At 35.3% G+C, this 26,961-nt stretch overlaps 1 protein-coding gene across 1 annotated transcript; it reads left to right on the top strand.

Annotated features, from left to right (window-relative positions):
• Nucleotides 250-26,961, top strand: ACTR10 (actin-related protein 10 homolog). Its single transcript, XM_005685909.3, has 13 exons — nucleotides 250-419; nucleotides 2,771-2,843; nucleotides 4,676-4,758; nucleotides 6,331-6,439; nucleotides 8,557-8,664; nucleotides 10,396-10,463; nucleotides 10,978-11,057; nucleotides 16,088-16,123; nucleotides 18,753-18,832; nucleotides 18,910-18,983; nucleotides 23,842-23,923; nucleotides 24,796-24,997; nucleotides 25,713-26,961. The coding sequence occupies exons 1-13, from the start codon at nucleotides 343-345 to the stop codon at nucleotides 25,892-25,894; spliced, it is 1,254 nt and encodes a 417-aa protein (XP_005685966.3). The 5' UTR covers nucleotides 250-342; the 3' UTR covers nucleotides 25,895-26,961.

The raw sequence follows: 26,961 nt of genomic DNA, 5'->3' as shown, positions 1-26,961 counted from the left end.
GAAGGACCCGGGCTTGGCTCCGCCCCAGCTAGGGGCGCCCGGCGCGCCTGATCGCCTCGGCCCTCGGTGTTTTCCACCCCCTATCCCACCTGTATCCAGAACAGCGGCCGCGTGCACTCGTAGCTTCCTAGTGCCCAGGACGCGGGCGCCTGCGAGGGTTCAGGACCGACGTAGAGTGAGGCACAGCCAGGGACAGCCCGGGCCCCGGGCGCCGCGCCCACGCGAGGTCCCCGCCGGCGCCGCCGCACGCTCGCCGTCCCCTGGCCCCGCCCCCCGAGCGCCGAGATCTGTCGGCTGCCCGGGTCGGTAGGTCTCCGGGTATTTACCGGTCTGTTTGCTACAATGCCGCTGTACGAGGGCCTGGGAAGCGGCGGGGAGAAAACGGCGGTCGTGATAGATCTGGGAGAGGCTTTTACCAAGTGAGTGACTGCGTCCGGGAAGAGAGGGCGGGTAGCCGAGCCCCAGGCCCAGTCCCGGTCCTCATCGCAGTCTCGGGGACGGCTGTTTAGGCCTCCACTTCGTCCCGGGACCTCCGCAAATGACGGCCCGTGTTACCTGCACCGTGGGCGATGCGAATCCCAGGGATCCGTTGGGCGGACTGGTTCTGATTCCTAGAGAGGCCCAAGAGGCTTCGAGAGAATGGCCTTCACTGCCGCACCTGTCTTCACCCCCAGACTGAACGGACCCTTTGGGGTCACCTATGCAGGGGATGACAGCGATGACCTAGGCCCTGCTTATCCTAGTTTTATCTCCTTAGGTGGGAGCCGCACTGTAATCCTTGATGACGGCCTTCATTATTAAAAATTTATTGAACAGAGATGCTATTGGTGCTGGAAATTCAAATGTATCTTGCTTCCCAAGAGTGGGACGTCGAATTAGGAAGACTGAATGCGTAACGATCCGAAACCCTGTAGACACTAGAGATCCTTTGTTGCCCCACCCACCCCCACAGCTTTTAGATTAAGAAATTTACCATATTTTAAAAGGCAACTTGTAAACACTAGATTAGTGATTCTCAACCTTTTGGATGACATAGAGCCTATTGATGACCGAAAAAAAGCCAAAAAATACACAAACCTTAAAATACTTGAACACAATTTAAGGGCTTGGTGGACCATCGTAGTGGTCTGTGGACTCCAGATTTAGAACCGTTGCACTGGGCTCAAGAAAAAAGGAACGTGACAGCCAGAATTGCATATATATAATGGAAACTATTTGAAAAAATTTTGTATATCCCTGAATAGTGCCTGACATACAGTGTGTGTTTAATAACTATTTGTTGAACAAGTGGTCAGAAGAGCCTGTTTAAGAAATTGGAGGAAACTCCCTGGCGGTCCAGTGGTTAGTTCTTGGTGCTTTCACTGCCAAGGGCCTGGGTTGAATCTCTGGTTGGGAAACTAAGATCCCATAAGCTACCAAGCATGGCCAAAAAAAACCAGAATTGGACATCAGGTGCTCCATAATTGGATTAAACATAGTTCTTGGTTCATAATATTCTTACTGTTCTATGCAAGAGCTTCCCACAAGTGCATTGTTAAATTTATTTTAAAGGTTTGTTTTAATAGCATAGTAAGTACCTTGAGGCTGATACCCAAAGATAATTACTTTAGGTATATTGAGGAAATGAGAAGTGGAATGCCATTATATAGGAGAATGGTTATTGACAAAGACAACAGGAAGGTGATGAGATGGGTTTATGCATCCAGCCAGTGGGTTACATCCTGGAGTCTGAGGAACACTGAACCAGGTCAACCTGGGGGTGTAGCTAAAAGAAGATGGAGAAAGCTATTTGGGAATATGAGGAGATGAGTACTGAAAACCAGACAGGACAAAAAGAGATAATATTGAGACTGAACTTACATGGTAATCGTTTTTAACAGCATTTTTAGCAAAGTTTTGTCTTGTGGGAAACAGAAATAGAAATACTTAAAATTTATCAAGAAAGGAAAATATTTTTTTAAAAAAAGGATGAAATCTTATATGCAATTTAAAAAACGATGGCGATGAAAACTAATAATTTGGGCAGAAGCTTATTTTATGAATTCATGTTATATGAACAGTGTGATTATAATTATGTCAGGTATGCATAGTTTTAAAAATAGACCAAAGGAAACTTCAGTATGGAAACTAAATAATATTAGATTGATGGAATTATGAGTAACATGAACTATAGGAATGAAATCAGAAACTGGAGTACAGACTCATGGCTGTAGAGATGTATTACCTAAAATTCAAATAAAATTGAAAACTGAAAAGTTAATGCTACCATAAAATAATATGCTGGTTTATTTCACTAGTACTAATTCAAAGTGATTTTATTTTTTTTACCTTTAGTTTACTTAATGAATAGGCTTCCCTGGTAGCTCAATTGGTAAAGAATCTCCCTGCAATGCAAGAGGCCCCAGTTTGATTCCTGGGTGGGTATTCTAGGTCTTCCCATGTGGCTCAACTGGTAAAGAATCCACTGGTAATACGGGAGACCTGGGTTCAGTCCCTGAGTTGGGAAAGTCCCCTGGAGAAGAGAAAAGCTATCCACTCCAGTATTCTGGCTTAGAGAATTCCATGGACGTCCATGGAGTTGCAAAGAGTAGGACACGACAATAGGTGATATTAATTTTTCCTTAGTTTTTTTTTCCCCTTGGAATAGATGTTTCTAGATGTTTTTGTGACCACTGCTTTGAAAAAAATACAGAAAACCTTGTTTCTGTGACAAATATATAGAAAGAATGTTATAATAGTTGAATGTATCAATTTTCTATTTTATTTGCAGATGTGGATTTGCTGGAGAAACTGGTCCAAGATGTATAATTCCCAGTGTGATAAAAAAAGCTGGCATGCCTAAGGTATTTAAAACAAAAAACAAATTAGCAAAATAAATGCCGTACTGTAAAATATTTTTAAATGTGACTTTAAATAAGATTGATTAAAACAGTGCTAAATGTATAGCTTAGAGTATAACCCAAGAAAAATTTTTTGATTATTGAGGTTTAATTTTGCATATCATAAAATTTACCTACTGTAAGCATGCAGTTCAGTGATTTTTAGAATATATCAAGTTATGCAGCCGTCACCACAGTTCAGTTTTAGAACATTTTTATCATTCTAATAAGATTTCTAATGCCTGTTTATAGTTGATCGTCATTCCTATCCCACCATGGATGTTGTTTCTGTCTCTATAGATTTGCTTTTTCTATACAACTTGGATATAAATGTAATTTGTAACATTAAGAGAAAGTTTTTAAACTTAGTAAAATAATTGCATGAGCCTTGTAATGTAATTATAGAATTCATTTTATTCTTACCCTGTTTAAAAATATGAGTCAGATTCTCATTTCTTTATCTGTAATTCAAAGGACCTGTGAAAAACACATTTTTTAAAAGAAACTTTCTTGCCAAAGTTAATTTTGCAGATTAGGAATTGTAGAACAATAGAAAGAATAATTTTGCATGCCATAAAATTTGCTTGTTAAAATAAAATACAAATATTCCTACCATAACTCAATATTTGCATTCCTGAAAAACCTCTTCTTGATCTCAGACAGACAGGTTTGGGGGAAAAATAGGGTTGGAGCAGATAATTTAAAACCCATGTAACTTTGTAATCTGAGCCCTAGCAAAAACAAAAATTAATACCTCAGGAAAAAATTGGAATAACTTTAAGATACAACTGAGCTGAAGGCTCTCTTAGAGATATTTAAAATAAAATAAAATAGTTGAAACTGTTGATTGATGGGTGCTGAGACAATGAAGATACAGAAGTGAGCTCTGAGCCTTTTGAGCTATTGTTAAGGTGGGACCAGGAAGAAATGCAGCCCAATAAAAGGTCTCGAAAGGATTCAGTCTGGTGTGGTAGCCCCTGACATACTGGATCATTTAAACTTTTTAAAACTAAATCTGAAAGAATGCCCATTTCTGTGACCACTGAGTTGATGACTTCCTTTACCTTGATGAAGGTTATAACTCTGCTATTATCATTTCAGCTCCTCTTGCCTAATATGAACTGTACAACCTTCCTTATTATATAGACATTATTCCCTTATTTAACAAATATGAGCATATTTGTTTTTAAAAACACACAAGTTGGAGCAGGATGCAGTGAATGGAGCCCTTGTGATGTATTAGTGGCGACTTAGCAGCAGCAGCAGCACCACCCTGGTTTGGTAGTGTTTGCTTTAGTGCTAATGGTGCATGTTTTTATTTTTTCCACACATATTTATGAGCTGATTTACTTTGGGACTGTCCCTGTGTCAACTAAAAGAGAATATATCAAGTGGAGTGATACTACAAAAGGACAAGTGTCAGTGTTTTGGGACTAAATAACAGGAACTGAACCAAGTCTGGAGTATTTGATGAAGCCTTTGATGCTTTTTAGTTGATGGTGCTTTTTACTGATGATGGCAAAACAATGTCAGATGAAAAATGTAATGAGCACTGGTCTTTACTCACTGTGTGTACAGACTTATTCTATACACCAAAATGTTTTGTCATCTTGGACATGCCATTTCTTAAAGATTTCTAATTTAAGTGATTAATCTATTTTTAATATTTGCATCTAGTCTAAATACAAATTGCTTTTGATTTATTACCAGAAAATCCATTTGTAAAATAAATAAGCATGTTTAATTTGAGATTATTTTATTAATGTAAATTAATAAATCATTTTAATTTTTTATAGCCTATCAAAGTTGTACAATATAACATCAATACAGAAGAACTATATTCCTACCTAAAGGAATTCATCCATATACTGTATTTCAGGTAAAATGTAATTGTGTTTTCCTTGCCTCCTACCCCCCAGCTTTTCCTAGTGCCCATAATAGTGATATTTGGTCATATTACTTCTAATGTAAAAGAAGAGGTTAATTTCCAATTGCCATTTTAACTTTTTCATATTCAATCTTTTCAAAAGCATGTTTGAAGACTAGAAAACTGGCAAGCATAAGGACATTTACTATGTCCATTAGTAAAGGGGATTGGATAATTTAATTACTGTATTAATAGATCCATATCGTGAAACACTGTATTGTCAAAAAAGTTTTATATCCATATGTACTGATACATAATGGTCTTAGATATTCTGTTAATTAAAATCTTGTAGAACAGCATCTATGGGATGAATATTTCTGTTAAAATATATACATATACATACACAGTAATGATGGAGAAGGAAATGGCAACCCACTCCAGTATTCTTGCCTCGGAAATCCCATGGATAGGAGATCCTGGAGGACTACAGACCATGGAGTTGCCAGGGTCGGACACGACTTAGCAACTAAACGACAACAACACACAGTAATGAAAATACACAAAGTGCTGTTAGTAATAGTTTCTGGTTAGAAGAGGTATAAGGTATTTTTGTGCTTTCCAAGTTATAAACTTCTATAATATTTGGAGTCTTGTGAGTGTATACTACTTTTGTAGCTTAAAAAGACAAAACATCCTTTTAATTACTCAAGTTAGTATTCATAATAGGCTGTAGTTTTTGTTTTCTGAGATAAATGAATTAATAGGTGTAAATTTCCTGACACAGTGCATGGCATATAATAAGAGATCAAAAATGTTGTCTTTCTATGGCATATATACAATGGAATACTTCTCAGCCATAAAAAAAGAATGAAATTTTACTATTTGTAGCAGTATGGATGGATTTGAACTGCATAATGCCAAGTGAGGGCTTCCCTGGTGGCTCAGACAGTGAAGAATCTGCCTGCAATGCAGGAAACCTGGGTTTGATCCTTGGGTCAAGAAGATCCCCTGGAGAAGGGAATGGCTGCCCACTCCAGTATTCTTGCCTGGAGAATTCCATGGACCGAGGAGCCTGGGGGGCTGCGGTGCATGGGGTCACATAGAGTTGGACATGACTGAGTGACTAACACATGCAAAGTGAAGTAAGTCAGACAGAAAGGCAAATGTTGTATGTTATCACTGCTTTGTGGAATCTAAAAAATACAACAAACTAGTGAATATAACAACAAAGAAGCAGACTCACAGACACAGAACAAACTAAAGGTATCAGTGGGGCAACATAGGGGTAGGGGAGTTGGAGGCACAAACTTTTGGGTGTATGATAGGCTCAAGGCTATACTGTACAACATAGGGAATATAGCCAATTTTTGTAGTAACTGTAAATGGTAAATAACCTTTAAAAATTGAATAAAAAATTTTATAACATTAAAATATTCAGCAATAAACGTCTTTCGTGGATCATAAAATGAAGATGTCTTTTATAAAGCTTCTTAAGTGAAGTTGGTACAGTTTCTTTAACCTTAACAAATTGCATTATGTGAAAAAATACAAACTTTTAAACTGTTAAAAACTATCACTTTTCAGGCATCTATTGGTGAATCCCAGAGACCGCAGAGTTGTGGTTATCGAGTCTGTATTATGTCCTTCCCACTTCAGAGAGACACTCACTCGTGTTCTTTTCAAGTATTTTGAGGTACCTGTTTTTATGTTGTCTTTAGTAGGTACTCAAAGCTGAAACTAAAAGGTCCTCATTTTATTTGCTTCGTTAAAAAGAGGAGTTGGATGACAAAATAAACTGACCATCTGTTTTCTTTGTATGGTTATTTCATGCATAATTAGCATTTTATGTAATATGTAGATAATTGGATAATTGAAGATTCCTATTTATTGTTCTTTCTCTTACTTATTTTACCACAGGTTTTAAGTTTTGGGTTTGTTTTTTTTTCTCCTGAAATGAAAACTTCTTTGGTGAAGTTTATGATGTTTTTCTTCCAGGTCTCTCTAGTTTTCATTTTTTAGGTATGCTGACTGTTATAAATTTTCCAGCTCTTTCATTTTCATTTCGTAGGCTTTAAATTCCTAATAAATGAAGTATTCAAATAATGTCTCCCATAGAGTAAGTGGACAATGCCAGGAATGGCTCTTAGATCTTGATATTAGTGATATTATTCATAACTATCATTTTATATCAGTTAAGTAAGATTATTTTAAAGACCAAAATTATGACATAAGATGATTACATTTCATAGTAGGCCAGAATCTTTATTGTTCAACATTTTAAAAATCTCTGCCTTAAAATTTAAAGTTTTTTAGCAAGAGTGTATAAAATGTGTACAATATATAAGAAGTTGAGCACATATAAATTTAATTTTCATACATTCTACTGAACACAAAACATATCAAAAATTACAATTTATTTATGAGATAAGGGCAATTAATTTTTCTAAGTTATAATTTAGTAGGACAGATACAGAGAAACAGGTTACATACCCTCCTATACTTAACTGATGTCACTAAATCAGGAATTTGGTTTGCAGTAGAGAGAATGCAAAACATAGTAAGAAGTTACTTCAGCTCTTATCTAAATAAAATAGATGATTTTCTGTATTTTTATTGGAACTTAGCGTTTGAGTTTTGTTTATGTTAGTGTTCTTATCTAGTATATTACCAGAATACCTGCTGTACTTAGGTAAGGGAAATACATCCATTATTTTGTTTGCCATTTGGTTATAATGGACTTCCATATTTTGATTGAATATTTATCTGATATTTAGGGTGTTAGATTTGGCAGGATTTTCACTGAAAAGTGTCACTTAGAACTAAGGATTTTTGTAGTTCTTCACTTTTGTTCTTAACTACTATATTATAACATTTAAAAAATATAATTCATATTATAAACTTTGTGAGTAAGGACAGTCAAGAATTCTTTTTCTGTTTCTATTTCAACCATTTTATAGCACTAAATAGTTAACTGATTTACTTGAATTCACACATAATCAAACTATACTGTAATACACAAAAACATTCTGTAAGTTCTATAAGTTGTTTCATTTTGAAATGACAATTATAAAGCATTTCTATTAACTCAGTTCTTTCTCTTTTGGAAGAAAAACTGAAAACAATAAACGGATGGTCCAGAAACATACATTCAAAGAAAATGCTAAATTTAAAAAAAAGAGAGATGTCTTTATCATTATTTGAGTTGTGTTTATGTTAGTGTTCTTATCTGGTATAGATAGAAACAAAGAAATAGGATGGGGAACACATGTACACCCATGGCTGATTTATGTCAATGTATGGCAAAAACCACTACAATATTTTAAAATTATTAGCCTCCAACTAAAATAAATAAATTTTTAAAAAAAGAAATAAAAGAAAAAAATTACTAAAATTAAATCAATTAATGCTTCACACAACCCATTCACACAACCTGTGTGCACAGGCTGAGCAAAAAAAAAAAAGATGATAAAAACATCTCTTTTTTTTTTAAATTTAGCATTTTCTTTGAATGTATCTTTCTGGACCATCCCTTTATTGTTTTCAGTTTGTCTTCCAAAAGAGAACTGAGTTAATAGAAATGCTTTACAATTGTCATTTCAAAATGAAACAACTTATAGAACTTAAAGAATGTTTTTGTGTATTACAGTATATTTTGATTATGTGTAAATTCAAGTAAATCAGTTAATTCTTTATTAGGTGCTATAAAATGGTTGAATAAGAATCATAATTATGAATTTTTTCAAATATATTTGAAATGTAAAGGAAACACCTTCAACTACCGATTTTCATTCTGGTTTTGTTGTTTTCTAGGTTCCATCTGTCTTGCTTGCTCCAAGTCATCTAATGGCTCTTCTTACACTTGGGATAAACTCTGCCATGGTGCTAGATTGTGGATATAGGGAGAGCCTGGTGTTACCTGTATCTTTTTTGTAAACCAGCTAATTTTGCAGTTTTTACTCTAGTTTGAAATAATTAGTTAGGCTTATTACAAATTGTTTTTGTTGCATCAAGCTATTTTGGATTATCATGTAGAGATATGATATATGTGGAAAAAATTAACAGGATTTTGAGATTTAAATGTACTTTCTGTAGAAATTGTCATTATGGTTTGATCCCAGTATATACTCCAGAGATCAGACCTAGGATCAAAGAAGTTGGATAGGATAGTCAAGTTTTAAGATAAGTCATATGAAGAGTAAGTGGAAACAAATGAGAAGGTTAAATCAAGAAAAATGAAAACCTAATGACAACATGAGATCTGCCTTCAAATAACTGAAGGGCTCACTGTCGAAAAGTAAATTCCTTTTTTTTCCTCTCAATTTCCTGAGGCTATCATGGGGACAGTATGGCATAGGGTTTATGAGTTTGGGGTTTGGAATCAAATACATAAGTTTAAGTCTCAGCTAAGCTTTCTAGTTGTATGATGTTGGGCAAGTAGCTTAATCTCCCCTTGGCCCAGGTTTCCTCATCTGTGAAATGGGAATTATAATAATTGCACCTCATAGGGGTATTGTGTGACTAGAGTGAGATAATATGTGTAAAGTATTTGGTGTAGAACCTGGCACATAACTTGCACAGTAAGTGCTATGGTTTTTGTATCATTTGCCATAGGGAAGAACTCCCTAGTAATTTCAGCTGTTACAAAATGAAATTACTGACTATAAACTGGTCCATTCCCAGTCATTAAATGAATTTAAGTAGAGTATAGGTATAAATATTTCTTATAAACATTAGAGTAGACATTTGCTACATTTGAAAAGGAATTTGAAGTACATAAGTGCAAAACTCTTGGAATTTTGAGATCTATATGTGTGTTTGTTATAAGAAATAATCATGGGAAGGAAATCAAGGATCATCAGCGGCTCAGGAACTGAATTAGGCAATAGCTTTTTAAAATAGAAAGTATTTTGTGTGTAAGTCTCATAACAAAAAGTATTATTATATAAAGGAGAAGCTGAAAGTTGAGATAGGTGGCTGACCCAAGTTAATAGAAGTGTATAGCCAAGATACAAACCCCCGTTAGTTTTCAAAGCCAGTGTTCCTAACCCATAGACTTTTTGCTTTTCATAAATAATGTACTTTATGAAACATCAGGAAAAACAACATGTAAAATAAGGTAGCAAATCCATAGTACAGTATCGTTCACTGTTCTCTCAGCTCTAATAGAAGTACAGTGTGAGACATGTGTAATTTAAAATTTTTCTAAGAGCTACAAATTTTACAAATACAAATGAAGGAGATGAAATTATAGTGTATTTAGTCCAATATATTTAAAATATTATTTAAATATATAATTAACATAATAAATTATAGTGGGATATTTTACAGGTTTTTTTTTTAATTACTCAGTTTTCTAAATTTGTTGTGGAATTTATTCTTACAGTGTATCTTAGTTCAGACCAGCCACATGTGGACAGTGGCTACTTTATTGGACACCCAAGCTCTAACAGATGAGTTCTCTGTGTGTGTTGTTTACCATGTATTTGTATGTATATATTTAGCTATTTTCTTTGGAGAAGAAAAAAAGACTGATTTTTCTGTAACTCCTTAAAGAATTTAGCCAGCCAGGCTGATGTAGAATAACAGTGCAGAGGTGAGGGAAACACATTTTCACCTCCTCAAATAGTAGGATCCTTGACTACCTTACAGATATATGAAGGGATCCCAGTACTGAATTGTTGGGGAGCACTCCCCTTAGGAGGAAAAGCTCTTCACAAGTAAGTTTCTTGGCATTTAGGACATTGCTTCACCTGTACCAAAAAATCAGATGCTAAAGAAATAAAAAACAAGCGAAAGATAACAACAACAAAAAAAAGATGCTGCTTTTTTGACAGTGATCAATAGAAGACTTGTAATGTGGACATTGATTGTTATTTATTCCATTGTTTACTTCCCTGGCGGCTCAGACGGTAAAGCGTCTGCCTACAATGCGGGAGACCTGGGTTCAATCCCTGGGTCAGGAAGGTCCCCTGGAGAAGGAAATGGCACCCCACTCCAGTACTCTTGCCTGGAAAATCCCATGGACAGAAGAGCCTGGTAGGCTGCAGTCCATGGGGTCACAAAGGGTTGGACACGACTGAGCGACTTCACTTTATTAACCTTGAGTATGTTCATCTTTTAAGGGTAAAACCACTGTTATTTAAAGCATCATGTTATGAAGTAAAAGTATTAAATAGGAAAAGGATATCAATTGCAATATTTTAATTACAGTAACTTTTTTTTCTTCTTCAGGGAGTTGGAAACTCAACTGTTGGAACAATGTACTGTTGACACAGGTGCTGCTAAAGAACAGAGCCTTCCCTCTGTGATGGGTAAAATCATTTTAATCTATTTAAGGTTTACATTCAACTCGTTTTTTCCCCCCACATTGCATACTTATTCTCATTTTCTCACATCACTCTGATGTCCTGGCTCCAATTATAAGGTCATTATTGAGCTGTTATTAATCACCAGATCTAGTAGTTAAATTTTAATCATTCTTTCCAGAACTTTTGACATCATGGATTATCATATACTCTCTTTTTTTAAAAAAAATTTATTGAAGTATAATTGATTTACAATGTTACATTAATTTCTGCTGTGTAGCAAAGTGACTCAGTTATACATATATATATTTATCTTTTTTCATATTATTCTTCACTGTGGTTTATCACGAGATATTGAATATAGTTTCCTGTACTATACAGTAGGACCTTGTTGTTTATCCTTGCTATATGTACTAGTTTGTATCTGGATTGTCATATATTCCTGATACTATGTCTTCCCTTAGCTTTCAGGACTTTTCTTCCTTTGTGGTTTTCTTTTATTTCTCCAACTATTCTTTCTTAGTTTCCTGCTTTCTTTCCCTGCTGATGTTCTTCTAGGGATCCATTTTTTGTTCCTTTTTTTTTCTCCTACTGGCTTTTTAAATGTGATCTCATGTGTTCCCATAACTTCAGCTACATCTGTATGCTGTTGATTCTTAACTGTATCACTGAGCGTGACCCTTCTTCTAAACTTCATATTTTCAGCTCGTTTTAGATAGAAACTACATATACCTTTAGGCACCTCTAACTTAAGGCTTCTAAAAGTAAACACATTATCTCTTCCCCTAAATTCATTCCAACAAATCATTGTTAGATTATTTCTTCCTGAGCTCACATTTTAGAAAACTAGTGTATCAATCCTTTCAATTCTCCCTCAGAAATCGTTTTTTTGTCTCTTTTTTTTCCTGTCCTCCATAACACAGAACATTTGAAAACAAAGACATTGTAAACTAGGTCCTCATTGCTTCTTTCTTGGAGCCTACTCTTTGGACCCATTTAGTCTATCTCATACTCTTGCCAGGAATAACTTTCACAGAATTAATTTGATTACATTGTTCTTTTGCTTGAGAATTTTTGCTGGTCTCCACAGGTTAAAATCCAAATGATCAGTTCGATACACATGTTTCTTTACAATCCAACTTTATTCTACCTTTTAACTTTAACTTAGCTTTAGCTTTAACTACTAAACTCAACCCTTTGCACCTTATTTTAGCTGCAGTAAATTTCATACCTCTTCCAGGCTATAGTCCTGGCACCATTGTTCTTCCATAACCCCATACCTTCATTTATACTGTTTCTTTACCTGGAATGTTTTTCTTTACCTATTTGAGTTTTTGATCTCTCTCCTTGACAGAAAGGTCATTTGAATTGTGAAGCCTTCCTTATTTCCCTAAGCAGAATAAATTACTCCCCTCTCTGTTACACCCTCAGCAGTATTAATTATAGTACATTTTAACTTTTTCTATCAATAGACTTTGAGAATCCCTGTCTTGTTTATTTTCAAGTGCCTGGAAAGAGAAGGGCAGGTTGTTAGAGGACTTGTATCCTTACATATATTGTTTCCTGTTGTTCTTTAGATAGTTAAGATAATAGCATTCTTTATTCTGTAGATCAGATTATTGTTTGTCCATTCCAGATAAACTTTGTTACCTTTTTAGTGTAGTTTAGTGTAGCATCCCAAGATGTTTTTCTTTTTGGTTCACGGCATGCGGGATCTTAGTTCCCCAACCAAGGACATGAACCCATCCCCCTGCAGTGAAAGCACAGAGTCTTAATCACTGGATACCAGGGAAGTCCCCCAAGATATTTTTAATAAAAGTCTTCATTAAAATTGACTTTAACATTTCCTTAAAATTCTGAACTGTGTGTTCTTAGACACTTTTTTTCCTTTTCTTTAATCTTTAATTGGAGGATAATTGCTTTACAGTGCTGTGTTGGTTTCTGCCATACATCAACATGAATCAGCCATAAATATACATATTTCCCCTCTCTGTTAAACCTCTCTCCTACCCCTATCCCATCCCACCCCTCTAGGTTGTCACAGAGCACTGGGTTTGAACTCCCTGTGTCATACAGCAAATTCCCACTGGCTGTCTGTTTTACATTTGGTGATGTATATGTATTAATGCTACTTCTCAGTTTGTCCCACCCTTGAAATTAAAAGACCCTTACTCCTTAGAAGGAAAGTTACGACCAACCTAGATAGCATATTCAAAAGCAGAGACATTACTTTGCCAACAAGGTTTGTCTAGTCAAGGCTATGGTATTTCCAGTGGTCATGTATGGATGTGAGAGTTGGACCATGAAGAAAGCTGAGTGCCGAAGAATTGATGCTTTTGAACTGTGGTGTTGGAGAAGACTCCTGAGAGTCCCTTGGACTGCAAGGAGATCCAACCAGTCCATTTTAAAGGAGATCAGTCCTGGGTGTTCTTTGGAAGGACTGATGTTGAAGCTGAAACTCCAGTACTTTGGCCACCTCATGCGAAGAGTTGACTCATTGGAAAAGACCCTGATGCTGGGAGGGATTGGGGGCAGGAGGAGAAGGGGACGAGAGAGGATGAGATGGCTGGATGGCGTCACCGACTCTATGGACGTGAGTTTGAATAAACTCTGGGAGTTGGTGATGGACAGGGATGCCTGGTGTGCTGCGATTCATGGGGTCGCAAAGAGTTGGACACGACTGAGCGACTGAACTGAACTCCTTCTACGGCTGTATCTGCAAGTCTGTTCTCTGTCTGCTTCTCTGTTGCTGCCATGCAAATAAGTTCATTAGCACCATTTTTCTAGATTCCATACATATACACGTCAATTCGTGCTATTTCTCTCCTTTTGACTTACTTCACTCTGTGTAACAGGCTCTAGGTTCATCTAGCTCTCTAGAACTGACTCAAATTCGTTCTTTTCTATGGCTGAGCAATATTCCATTGTATATATGTACCACAACTTCTTTATCCATTCATCTGTTGATGGACATCTAGATTGGACACCCTTTTCTTAACCAACTATCTTAAAGTCTGATTCTAATCTTTCCTTCTCATATGCCCCAAAATCTTGACTCTGTCATAGTTAGCCATATAGTCCCAGTAGTTGAGGAATTAAATCATATCACTGTTTGCTGAAGGATTCACTTAGAAAGGAGACTCCCCTGATGGCTCAGACAGTAAAAAATCTGCCTGCAGTGTAGAAGATTCAGGTTTTGTTCTGAGTCAGAAAGCTCCCCTGGAGAAGGGAGTGGCTATCCACTCCAGTATTCTAACCTGGAGAATCATGGACAGAGGAGCCTGGCGGGTTACAGGCCACAGGATAGCAGAGAGACAAAAACATGTGACTAACACTTTTACTTTCCACTTAGGATCAGAAATGCAAATATATTTAAATATCTCTTGTCATGGTTTTGGCAAAGATTAGATCTAAGACCTACATATACTTGGGTATCCTTAAGTGACCTCTTTATTTAGTATTTAGAACCTTGTTCAAAAAAGAATAAATATACTAACTTAAAACTTACAAAGACTAAATACATTGATTTGAAAAGTGTAGTTGAAAAGTAAATTATATGTAAAATATTATACTTATTATTCTAAATTAGCTGAAATTTAAATATGACTTTTCAAAGCCAGAACCAATGAATGCCTCATTTGCAGTGTCTAAATGGCTGTGATTAAACCGCTAAGATTGAGAAGCTCCTTCCAAAAGCCAGCATCTACTCCTAACTAAAATAAGCCTTTTATTTTCAAGCTTGCCTTCCATGTTGCCTAGAGAAAACTTTCTCACATTACCAAATGTCTTTGGCACATGTTGGAATTCATTTGAATATTCCTAGAGAGAGTTTAGCACATGTAAAATGTTACAGTTTTTAGCACTTATTCTTAAATTTGTGCATTCTTTTTAATCTAGTTACATTTCTCTCATCTATATATAGCCAGGTTTAAATTGATTTGGAAATCTTTATATTCTCCATGGGATAAATTTTAACATTTAACTTTAGGAGTCTTCAAACTTTTTGATCACACACTGGCCTCACCAGTAAAAAATTTTGAATATGTACCTGCAATACATACTTATATTTATACTAATTTATAAAGTTTATGTATATCATTATTACTGTATTACAAAACAAAAGAATTTGGGAAGGACCATATAATAAAGGTAAAATAATAATTCCAAAGTCATATTTACTAATAGTAAATTTTTTTGCTCCCTCTCAAAAAAGGTGTGATTAAATAGTTTATTAATTTTTAAAGATTATGGCTTAGCATCTTAAAGATGTGGTTTTTAATTTTAATTCTTTCAGTTTCAGTAACTGACAAGATATGTAGCTCCAGATGGAAGAAGTGCATGATTACCCTGACTAAATCATAATTCCTTTTATAGCTATAAATTTCTGTCTTTCTTGACATAAATAATTAACATATCCAAACATTATCTTTTAAAATCTTTCTAAAATTTCAAAGAAATCTATATAATAGGTACTTTCTCACTCATTTTTTAAAATGTCATGTTTACCTTGAAGAAAATTGTCTATGCATGATTCTTTTTACAAATATGTATTGTTAGTATGTCACTCACTGACAGTCATTCATTATCATAGGAAAGATAAGCAAACTTGAAACTTCCCTTTTTGTAAAAGAAAAGTAGGTTGCTCACTTTTAAGCCTATTTCTTGTAAGTATTTTAACACAAGAAAATCAGCAAATCTTTCTATGGTAGAAAAGATTTCCTTGGTCAGTTCCTATCCAGTGCCATTTATTCTGCTATATTTTTAAGGTCTTTTTTTTAAAAATCAAATTTATGAGTATTAGTCACATTCTTTAGTACTTTGTGTACATCTGGCTTCAACTTCTGTGCTTTGGCTTGACTTTGAATGCTGACGTTTCTTCCCTAAAAGTAAACCTGATTTTTCTATTTGTCTTTAAAAAAAAAATTATAGTACTTTTTAATAGTTTGCTGAAATGGAAGATGGAAATGTGAGTGCAATTTAATAGACTGTTTCTGCTTATTAAAGTTCTATAGTTGTAAATAAAATTTCTGTTTTAGGTTCAATTCCAGAAGGTATCTTGGAGGACATTAAAGGTAAACTAAGTTCCTATTTTTTTTCCTTTCATCATTAAGTATTCATTTGGAGGGCATGTTTCTAAGTATTTATACAGATACAAAATGTATTAAATTTATAATGCAGTAACCTAAAACTACTTAACATATATCCTGTGGAATAATGTATATAAAATTTTGGTTTTTCTTCACATTTGTGGAAGCTTTTGGCATTATTATTTTTTTTTTAATTTGGCCACACCACCAGCTTGTGGGATCTTAGTTCCCTGACCAGGGGTTGAACCCAGGCTCTCAGCAGCGAGAGTGCAGAGTTCTAAGCCCTGGACTTCGTGAGAATTCCCTTCTGTCATTACTTCTAATGTACTATTAAAGAAACTTCTCAGTGATAGAGATACAGAGTTACTAGTGAATTAGTAGTTTTCACAGTATGAATTAACAATTATACTGCTTATGGAAACTACTGATTTTATGTTGTTTAGCATTTTTTTTATTCTTTAGTATTTTAAATGAATTTTATAATGTTAAAAAAATCATTTTACTGACTTCAGAAATTCTACAGTTGGGTAAATATATTAGATTCACTTTAATAAGATATGTTATTAGTATTCCTCCTTTGCTAGAGTATATTTTTATGATAATGTTTAAACTGAGTTTTCTGGTATCTTGATTCACTGAAAGGAAATCAGTTAAACTATAATGTTCTTCATTACTGTCATGTAAAATTAATACTCTAGAATGTTTAATTGAGAATTAGACAATAATGAATTTTAAAATTAAATGGGACCTGGAGATATTCTGATACAGCTGGGTCCCTGAGATAGTGAATGATTTGTTCATTGTCACACAGTGGGTAAGGTGAGAGCTAAGGCTGCAAAATGGATCTTGTTCTTCATTACATTGCTTACTTAACGTGGCATAATTATCTAAAACCTCTTCAGTTATTATAAAACTTCAGTCATTTGTTCATTCTTTTTGCAGAAGCTCAAATAATAGAGGAAATATCTCAAGTGAAATGAATAGTTTCTCTTCCATTCCTCCAGTCCTATTCTCCATAATGTAACAGTTGATAACTTCTTGGAATATTTCTTTCCATATAGCTTCCAACTTGTGAAAACAAGTTTCCATTAGCCAGGCAAACATCAGATAGGCAAAAGTTTGAAAGACAAGACATTTAGTGTTTGTGAGATTATGGGAAAATTAATATATTGCTATTAGTAAGAATTGAAAACTAACCTTTTTGGAAGGCACTCTGGCATATTTATAAAAATTGAGAAATATGCACCATATGCAAGAGGGAATGTGGAATGAAATTTGATACCTTCATCATAAGGATTACCATATGGCTTTTTATTTATTTATTGGGTACCCCAGGTGGGACCCATATAACTTCTAAAAAGGACGGGATAGATGAATTGATTTGGAAGGGTATCAATAATATATGAAGGGAAAAAGCATGTTGCTGGAAAAAATGTGTAGTAAGAACCCATTTATATTAAAAACAAATATGCAGTATGTATAATTACTCTCACAAACATTATGTTACTTATGTAATACCTAAGTTTTTTTCAGTTATTTTAAAATCCTTAAGTGTAATTTATCTGTTCTCAGATTATTAATTCAGTAAATTTAGTTTCCTTAAATTAGAACACCTTCATGTGCTAAGTATGTAAGAGGTTGAGGATCAGAGTATTTACATTTCTTAAATAGTTAATGAAGACTTAAAGTCATAACTTGAGCACTAGCTTACTGTCTAACATATTAGCATACTGTAAATTCCTTTTTTTTTTTTTAAATTAAAGTATAGTTGACTTACAGTATCTCAGGGAACAGCAGACTGGTTCAGTTATATATATCCTTTCTCTTTTCTTTTTTTTTTTTTTTGCCACACCATGAGGTATGTGGGATCTTAGTTCCCCGACCAGAGATCAAACCTGTGCCTCCTGCACTGGGAACACAGAGTTTTAACCACTGGATTGCCAGGGCAGTCCCCACTTATACATCTTCTTTTTCAGAATCTTTTCCATTATTACAAGATACTGAATATAGTTCCTTGTGCTATGCAGTAGGTCCTTGGCATATTTTAGATTCTTCACAAGTATATTTTGAATCAGTAAATGTGAAGAATTTTGTATAATATAACATTATGTCAACATGTTTTGTAAGTAAGTAACCAAATCATTAGTTTTCTTGCTCTCAATGTCAGTTTTGTCCCTTCGTGAAAAAATTTTTTATTTCTTACCTATTTATGAAAATAATTTGAAGCTACTTATTATAAAAGGTACTTTGAAGCAGAAATAATAATTAAAAGAATAAATGTTCAAAGTGAAAAAAAGAAGGGGATGTAGTGTGCAAAGAGGGAGAAAAAACCATAAACTAAAGAGTGTTGCTGCAGCTAAGGCCAAAATTTAGCTTTGTATTCTGACCAACCAAGTTTTTTTTTAATGTGGCTTTGTGGCAAGAACATGGAGCATGTCTTATGATTCTGTGGTGAATGAAAAGCTTTTTAGATGTGAATAAATTGTAAGCTAACTAAAGACAGAGTTAGTTTATAAAATCGGAAAGAACAGATGATTAACGTGTTTACTTGAATTGTTTTAACTGGGACATTGACTCAATCACAAACCATAATGATGTCTCCTTTTCTTTTAAGTGCGCACTTGCTTTGTTAGTGATCTGAAGCGTGGACTAAACATCCAGGCAGCAAAATTTAATATTGATGGGAATACTGAGGTGAGCTGAAAAAGAAATGTATATTCTTTTAGCAGGTTGTACTTTGTATACTTACGCTTGTGATATTTATATTTCAGCGTCCCTCACCACCCCCAAATGTTGACTACCCATTAGATGGAGAGAAGATTTTACATGTACTTGGATCAATCAGGTTAGACTTTAATTTTTACAACCAAAATAATGAACTAAAATAAGTTTTTGGCATTAATGTTTTTGAAGCCTTTAGTATTATTAATTTACTAATTATGTGTTTTTCATTAAGCTTCATCATTCATCACTGGGGCTTTCCTGGTAGTTCAGATGGTAAAGCATCTGCCTGCAATACAGGAGACCCAGGTGCAATTCCTATAGAATTTCTCCCCTGGAGAAAGAAAGAAATGGCGACTCACTCCATTATTCTTGCCTGGAAAATCCCATGGACAGAGGAGCCTGGCCAGCTACAATCAGTGGGGTCACAAAAGAGTCGGACACGACTGAGTGGCTAACACACTTTATCATTATTTTTATTATTCAACTTTTTAAAACTTAAAAAAAATTTTTTTTCCTGTTCTTCAGAGTAATTCAGAATTAGCCATTCTTTGAGTTGGAGAATAAAGTATGATGCTTTAAAACAGGAATCATCAAACTTAAAAAAAAAATTTTGTTTGTTTGTTTCTGACTGTGCTGAGCTTCGTTGCTGTGCGGGCTTTTCTCTAGTTGCAGGGCGTGAGGGCTACTCTCTAGTTGTAGGGGACTCATTGTGGTAGCTTCTCTTGTTGCAGAGCACAAGTTCTAGGGCGCATAGACATCAGCAGTTGTGATACACAGGCTTGGCATTGTGGCTCCCAGGCTCTAGTGCACAGTCTCAGTAGTTGTGGTGCATCGGCTTAGTTGCTCTGCAGCATATGGGATCTTCCTGGACCAGGGATCAAACTGGTGTCTCCTACATTGACAGGCAGGTTCTTGACCACTGAGCCACCAGGAAAGCCCTCAGACTTTTTCTATAAAGGACCAAATGCTAAATACCTTAGGCTTTGTGGGCCATATGGTCTCTTTTGTAACTACTTTGCTCTACAGTTGGAGTGCAAAATCAGCCGTGTGTGTGTGTGCGTGTGTGTTTTCAATCACATCTGATTCTGTGCGACCCTATGGACTGTAGCCCACTTGGCTCCTCCTAATGACTTTCCAGGCAAGAATACTGGAGTGGGTTGCCATTTCCTCCTCCAGGAGATCTAGGGAGTATGTAAATGAGTGAGCATGACTTGGATTCCAGTAAAACTTTATTTACAAAAACATACAGTGACTGGTTTTAGAAAAGGCAGAGGAACCAGAAATCAAATGGCCAACATCCGCTGGATCGTGGAAAAAGCAAGAGAGTTCCAGAAAAACATCTATTTCTGCTTTATTGACTATGCCAAAGCCTTTGACTGTGTGGATCACAATCAACTGTGGAAAATTCTGAAAGAGATGGGAATGCCAGACCACCTGACCTGCCTCTTGAGAAACCTGTATGCAGGTCAGGAAGCAACAGTTAGAACTGGACACGGAACAATAGACTGGTTCCAAATCGGGAAAGGAGTACGTCAAGGCTGTAGTCACCCTGCTTATTTAACTTATATGCAGAGTACATCATGAGAAACGCCGGGCTGGAGGAAGCACAATCCAGAATCAAGGTTGCCAGGAGAAACATCAATAACCTCAGATATGCAGATGACACCACCCTTATGGCTGAAAGGGAAGAAGAACTAAAGAGCGTCTTGATGAAAGTGAAAGAGGAGAGTGAAAAAGTTGGCTTAAAGCTCAACATTCAGAAAACTAAGATCATGGCATCTGGTCCCATCACTTCATGGCAAATAGATGGGGAAACAGTGGCAGACTTTATTTTTTTGGGCTCCAAAATCACTGCAGATGGTGATTGCGGCCATGAAATTAAAAGACGCTTACTCCTTGGAAGGCAAGTTATGACCAACCTAGATAGCATATTCAAAAGCAGAGACAGTACTTTGCCAACAAAGGTCTGTCTGGTCAAGGCTATGGTTTTTCCAGTAGTCATGTATGGATGTGAGAGTTGGACTGTGAAGAAAGCTGAGTGCCGAAGAATTGATGCTTTTGAACTGTGGTGTTGGAGAAGACTCCTGAGAGTCCCTTGGACTGAAAGGAGGTCCAACCAGTCTATCCGAAAGGAGATCAGTCTTGGGTGTTCATTGGAAAGACTGATGCTGAAGCTGAAACTCCAATACTTTGGCCACCTCATGTGAAGAGTTGACTCATTGGAAAAGACCCTGATGCTGGGAGGGATTGGGGGCAGGAGGAGAAGGGGATGACAGAGGATGAGATGGTAGGATGGCATCACTGACTTGATGGACATGAGTTTTGGTAAATTCCAGGAGTTGGTGATGGACAGGGAGGCCTGGCGTGCTGCGATTCATGGGGTTGCAAAGAGTCGGACACGACTGAGTGGCTGAACAGACTGACTGACTAATTGTGACTGGATTTGACTTGCAGGCCATAGTTTGCTGATTCCTGTTTTAAAATACTGTCTAGTTAGAAAGAACACATTCTTCCAAAGGTACTAAATCTTTAGGACCAGTTAGTAATTCACCTTTTTATTACTATGATAATACAGTGTAAGTTGCCAAGTACTTACATAATTATACTGGTAACAATGTAATTTTTGTTTATACCGAAGCTATATGAAATTTGTATTATAAAAGTTTCATCTGTAAAATATCAGATCAGAAGATGCACAGAAAAGAATTATATAAATATGAATGATTATATAAATATGAGATAGTTAGCATAGAGTTTGAGATACTAAAAGGATAAACAGACATACAGATGTTAAATATAGTAGATTGGGGAAACAAAAATGTGAGAATGTAATACTCTTTGGTAGTAACTTTTTATCATTTTACCTCTTATTTAAATTATTTTCACTAATGTACTGTTTTAAAATTTCTCCTGATTGTTTACTGGAGCCCAGAATAAAAAATGAAGAAAATAAGTGTTTATTTTCTACCCTACTATTTCATTGCTTAAGTGTGTGCATTCTCAGTCACCCAGTTGTGTCCAACTTTTTGTGAGCCCGTGGACTATAGCCCACGAGGCTCCTCTGTCTGTGGAATTTCCCAGGCAAGAATACTGGAGTGGGTTGTCATTTCCTTCTCCAGGGGATCTTCCTGACCCAGGGAGAGAACTTGTGTCTCTGCATTGGCATCTTATTTCTTTACCACTGAGCCACTTGGGAAGCCCTCATTTCTAAAGTACTACTTGTAAAATTATGTCTTTTCAATATCACATTAACTGACAAAGATTTGGAAAAAGAAAACTGATGCTTTGTAAGTATCAACTCAGCTGGTAGAAGCAAAAGTGTGCAGGCCTAGAGGCAGGTGGCTAACTATGAGTGAATGAGTGTTCGGCATACTTAGGCCTCAGTATCCTCTCATGGGATAGAGGATATCTATGCTCATGAGATAGACAGTTAGCAAGTATGTTAATATCAGGAAAAGAATTTTATGTTTCGAAAAAGATTCAAAAAAACTTTAAAGTAGTATGTATAGTGTGGTCCAAATTTTATTTTAACATTATATGTATATTTATATATATAGTATTGTATTGCATTGGTTAGGGTTCAGTTTGATTACCAGATATACAAACCTGAAAATACTGGCTTCAACATGATAGAATTTGTCTTTCACTTAAAAGAAGTTCAGAGGTAGATAGTCCAAGGATGGTATAAAAATTGCCATCAGGGACCCAAGTTTCTTTCCACCTATCATCTTTGGGGGCATAGCCCTTGTTCTTGGGTTCCAAGGTGGTTGCTGGAGTTAGCCACTACATATGTTTTTCAAGCATGCAGTCCTAGGAAGGGAAAGAGAAAAGTGTTTTCTCTCCTTGTAAAGGAGACTTTCTACCAGTCCCAAGTACCACTTTTGCCTCCATCTCATTGTCTGGTGCTTAGCTACATTCTGCTGCAAGAGAGGCTGTTAAATACAGTATTTCAACTGGGGAGGGGCTTTGTATCCAGCTTAAAATGTAGTTTTATATTTTTTTTAAATTTTCAACTAATTATAGATTCATAGGAAGTTGCAAAGGTTATATAGATATGTCCTATGTAACTCCTCAAAAGTTTCTCCCAATGGATACATCTTATATAAACCATAGTACAATATTAAAACCAGTAAAGTAGCATTGGTACAATGTGTATATATCGTTCTGTGATTTTATCATGTGTAGGTTTCTGCATTCATCACCACCACAATCAAGGTAGAGAAATATTACATCACAACAAAGATTTTCCTTGTGCTACCGAAAACAGAGTTCTTTTAATTTGAGAATGAACAGGAAAATAAGTATTTTATTAGGCAACTAGCCATCTTTGCCACATATTGTTTTTACCAACAAAGAAATACTTTTGGCTGGGTGGGGTAAGGTTTGTTTTTAAATCTGTTGTATCACTATTGATATATTTGTTGAATTCCATTAACTTTCACAGACTTTCACTCCTTTTTGTTATTAGGTTTAAGGTGGACAAAATATATGTAAATCTATACATGTGTGTGTCAGTTGCTCAGTCATGTTCCATTCTTTGCTATCCCATGGACTATATAGCCTTCCAGGCTCCTCTATCCTTGGAATTCTCCAGGCAAGAATACTGGCGTAGATTGCCATTCCCTTCTCCAGGGGCTGTTCCGAACCCAGGGATTGAACTGGGGTCTCCTGCATTGCAGGCAGACTCTACTGTTTGAGCCCCTAGGGAAGCCCCCAAAATCTATACATAGTGATAGTTACAGCTAGTACTTAGGGCATTCCTTGTATGTGCCAGGAGCTGTTCTACTAAGTCATTGCATCTTTATTGCAACACCTGTGAGGCAGGTACTGTTGTTCTTCTCATTTACAAATGCAGGCACCTTGTGTTCTAATTGTTACTCTACATTCACATAGTGCTGGCACTTAAGAATATGTCTGTAGACCTGTTGTAGTGTGTTGTGTTATGTGATGCCAACAAAACACTGTTCTTAATTCATTAGAGATTCTGTTGTGGAGATCCTTTTTGAGCAAGATAATGAAGAGAAATCAGTTGCCACTTTAATATTGGATTCCCTTATGCAGGTATTTTTATTTTGTAAATGGTTTCTTTTTATGATTACAGTCCTTTATAAAGAATTTTTAAAAATCTGTATTTTTAATTTTAGCCATTGGTTACATTTTTATCTTTTATGTGAAGTTTTACTGAGTTTTACTTTAGACTGAGATATGGTACCGACAGCATTTCAAACCCAGGGTAGTTTGTGCTATAGATGTATCATGCATTCTTTTCCATGGTAACAATACCAAATTTTTATTTTGTACTTAGTAGTTTCTTCACATGCACGTTTGTGTAGTATTAAGTTTTTCATTCCACAGGGTATTTATGTCTCTTTTATGTAATGACTGTGGAGCCATAAAACTCCTGTAAAATACTTTGGGAGATATTATCTACTTCTCCCACTCTGCCTAGGGACTTTTTTGAAAATCATAACATCAGTGAAGGATTTTAACATTGCTGATGCTTAGAGAGAACTGTTGTGGAAACGGTTTTTCCAAGAATGTTATCTTACCTCTTGACAGCTGACTCATGGAAATAGTACCTTCGAAAAATTAGGTTTCCACAAAAAGTTATTTCTTATTATGTTCTGTGCTCAACTCAGTCATTCTACCCTGAAAATGAGAATACTCCCATATTACTACTATATGCCCTCTGGAGTTTAAAATTCTGCACTATTAGCTTTTACATCTTTAAGGATTTATTTAAGTACATGGTAATATTATCATGGTGGTATATTTGTTACAGGAAAAAAAATCCCTTGTTAAAGAAACCTTGCTGTGACCCTTTTTTGTGATACAAATGATCACCTAATAATCTGTATATTTTCTTAAATTCAATCAGGCATTATTTATATGGTTAAAGTTAATTCTTTTTTTTTTTTTTTTCCTGTTAACAGTGCCCAATAGACACCAGGAAGCAGCTAGCAGAGAATTTGGTAGTCATAGGTGGCACATCTATGTTGCCAGGTTTCCTTCACAGACTACTTGCAGAAATAAGGTATTTGGTAGAAAAACCAAAATATAAAAAAACGCTTGCTACCAAGACATTCCGAATTCATACTCCACCTGCAAAGGCTAATTGTGTAGCATGGCTAGGAGGTAAGAATTTTTTTTTTTTTTTTTTTTTAATTTTGTTTGTTCTGGCCTTACCTTGCAAGCTTGTAGAATCTTACTTGTCTGACCAGGAATTGAACCGTCCTAACCACTAGACCACCAGGGAATTCCCAAGAATTTCATTTTTTAAAATAATGATTATACAGTAAATGGTTCCTGAATGACATTACTAATGGTTATAGAGGATTCATTATTAGAAATTGCCTATTTAGTTAATAGAACAATTAATTAATCAATTTTCTTTGACCGTTTACTTTTCCTTACATTATTTTCAGAATTACGTATCTATTTTCTCTTGGCATTTGCACTTTGATTTTTTTTAAATGAACTTCTCTCCATTAAAGTCATCCCACGTATAGTTTTGGCTAAGAACACTAAGATTATTATTTATTTTGTGTACAGAGTTGAAAGTATTTCCACTGTACTCTACCTGCATTTAAACATAGTAACACAGTCATTTTCACTATAATCTAGTTTAGGCCATTTAAGTTATTTTCAATACAAGAGTTACGGCTTACCCTGTTTTTCAAAATATAGGATATAGAACAGCTTAACTGGAATTAATCTGAAGACTCTGAATATGCTTTACTGAATTTTACCCATTCTCTCTTGTCATATAATGAAGTGGATATATGTGTACATAAAATCTTCAGTAAAAGTTTTCATATCAGCTATAAATTTTTTTTTTTTTACCACACAGGAGCTATTTTTGGAGCACTTCAAGACATACTTGGGAGCCGTTCAGTCTCTAAGGATTATTATAACCAGACAGGCCGTATACCTGATTGGTGTTCTCTTAATAATCCACCTTTAGAAATGATGTTCGATGTTGGGAAGAATCAGCCTCCTCTGATGAAGAGAGCATTTTCCACTGAAAAATGAAAGTTTGATTAAAATTCAACTTTGCTTCTTTTCAAATATCTCATCAATTAGAAGCAAATTGTACAAAGTGTATAGAATGCTGTTAGAGACGACACTAGTAGAAGTGAAAGCATTTCTGTAATTATATGTCACATTAATATTTAATCATTTTGACTGGTTTCTCTTGTGTAATGGTAGAATGGTAGCTGATGCTTATGATATTAGTTGTATTTATATCAATAAAATATACTAAAATGGTTTCATTTTGGAGATTTGTTACATAGTTCAGTTTTCAAAAAGAGGAAAAGCATCTCTCCATAATTCACATAATCTGTCTTGGGCATCAGAGACTTCATTAATTTCATTATTTTCATCAATTATTTCATCTAAAGAATAATGTTACCATTTCTAGTTATTTCAAATATTTACATGGGTCTGTGTCTTAAGATCCTTTTGTTTTGATGTTTGTGTCCAGGTTATAATAATGCTACTTTTGGACTGATAATTTTGGGTAGCATAGTTAAGCATTTGGTAAGCAAAATGTGGAAATGTTCACTTTCTTAACTTTATAGTTTGTGAATTTCTAAGGAAAAGATATTTCATTTTAATGCAAAGATACTCATGCATTTTTATGCAACTGCTGTTTAAACATGTATTCATAATGTCTTTACTCTTTTGTGCTTTTTATTTTCTAAAAGCAGGGTTCTTTGTAATATGTACTCAGTCATTGTTTAATTTTTCATTTTTGTTTTTCTTCCTTTGTTTTTAATGAACTACCTCTTACTAGAATGTTGCTGGTTTCATTCTAAGTACCTGTGAAGATAGGAAATATATATGTATTCTTGTAGTCCTAAAGACTGAGTAAGAATTTATTTAGACTATATGTCCCAAGTCTGTTTTTACTTATAGTTTGATCATTTTGTTTGTCCTTTTTCTATAGCCTGCCTAGTTTTGCTGTGTGCTCTGTATATGAAGATACTAACACCAAGTAACTCTTGAAAGAGTTGGATCCTGGCATTAAGAATAGGAAAAGATTCATTTTTATCTTTGTGTATGTGTTGCTTTTTAAAATACATCTAGGTTTACTT

The sequence above is a fragment of the Capra hircus genome, chromosome 10, assembly GCF_001704415.2.
Source record: "Capra hircus breed San Clemente chromosome 10, ASM170441v1, whole genome shotgun sequence".
Classification (NCBI taxonomy): Eukaryota; Metazoa; Chordata; class Mammalia; order Artiodactyla; family Bovidae; genus Capra; species Capra hircus.
The sequence above is the reverse complement of the archived record's forward strand: the minus strand, read 5'-3'. Positions and strand labels throughout refer to the sequence as shown.

Bases quoted from the DNA above. Each gene is read 5' to 3' on its own strand.
- ACTR10 (XM_005685909.3), top strand. From the start codon at position 343: ATGCCGCTGTACGAGGGCCTGGGAAGCGGCGGGGAGAAAACGGCGGTC. The intron at 10,464-10,977 runs GTAAGTTTCTTG...TTTCTTCTTCAG, and splicing joins GGAGGAAAAGCTCTTCACAA to GGAGTTGGAAACTCAACTGT. The intron at 16,124-18,752 runs GTAAACTAAGTT...TTTTCTTTTAAG, and splicing joins TATCTTGGAGGACATTAAAG to TGCGCACTTGCTTTGTTAGT.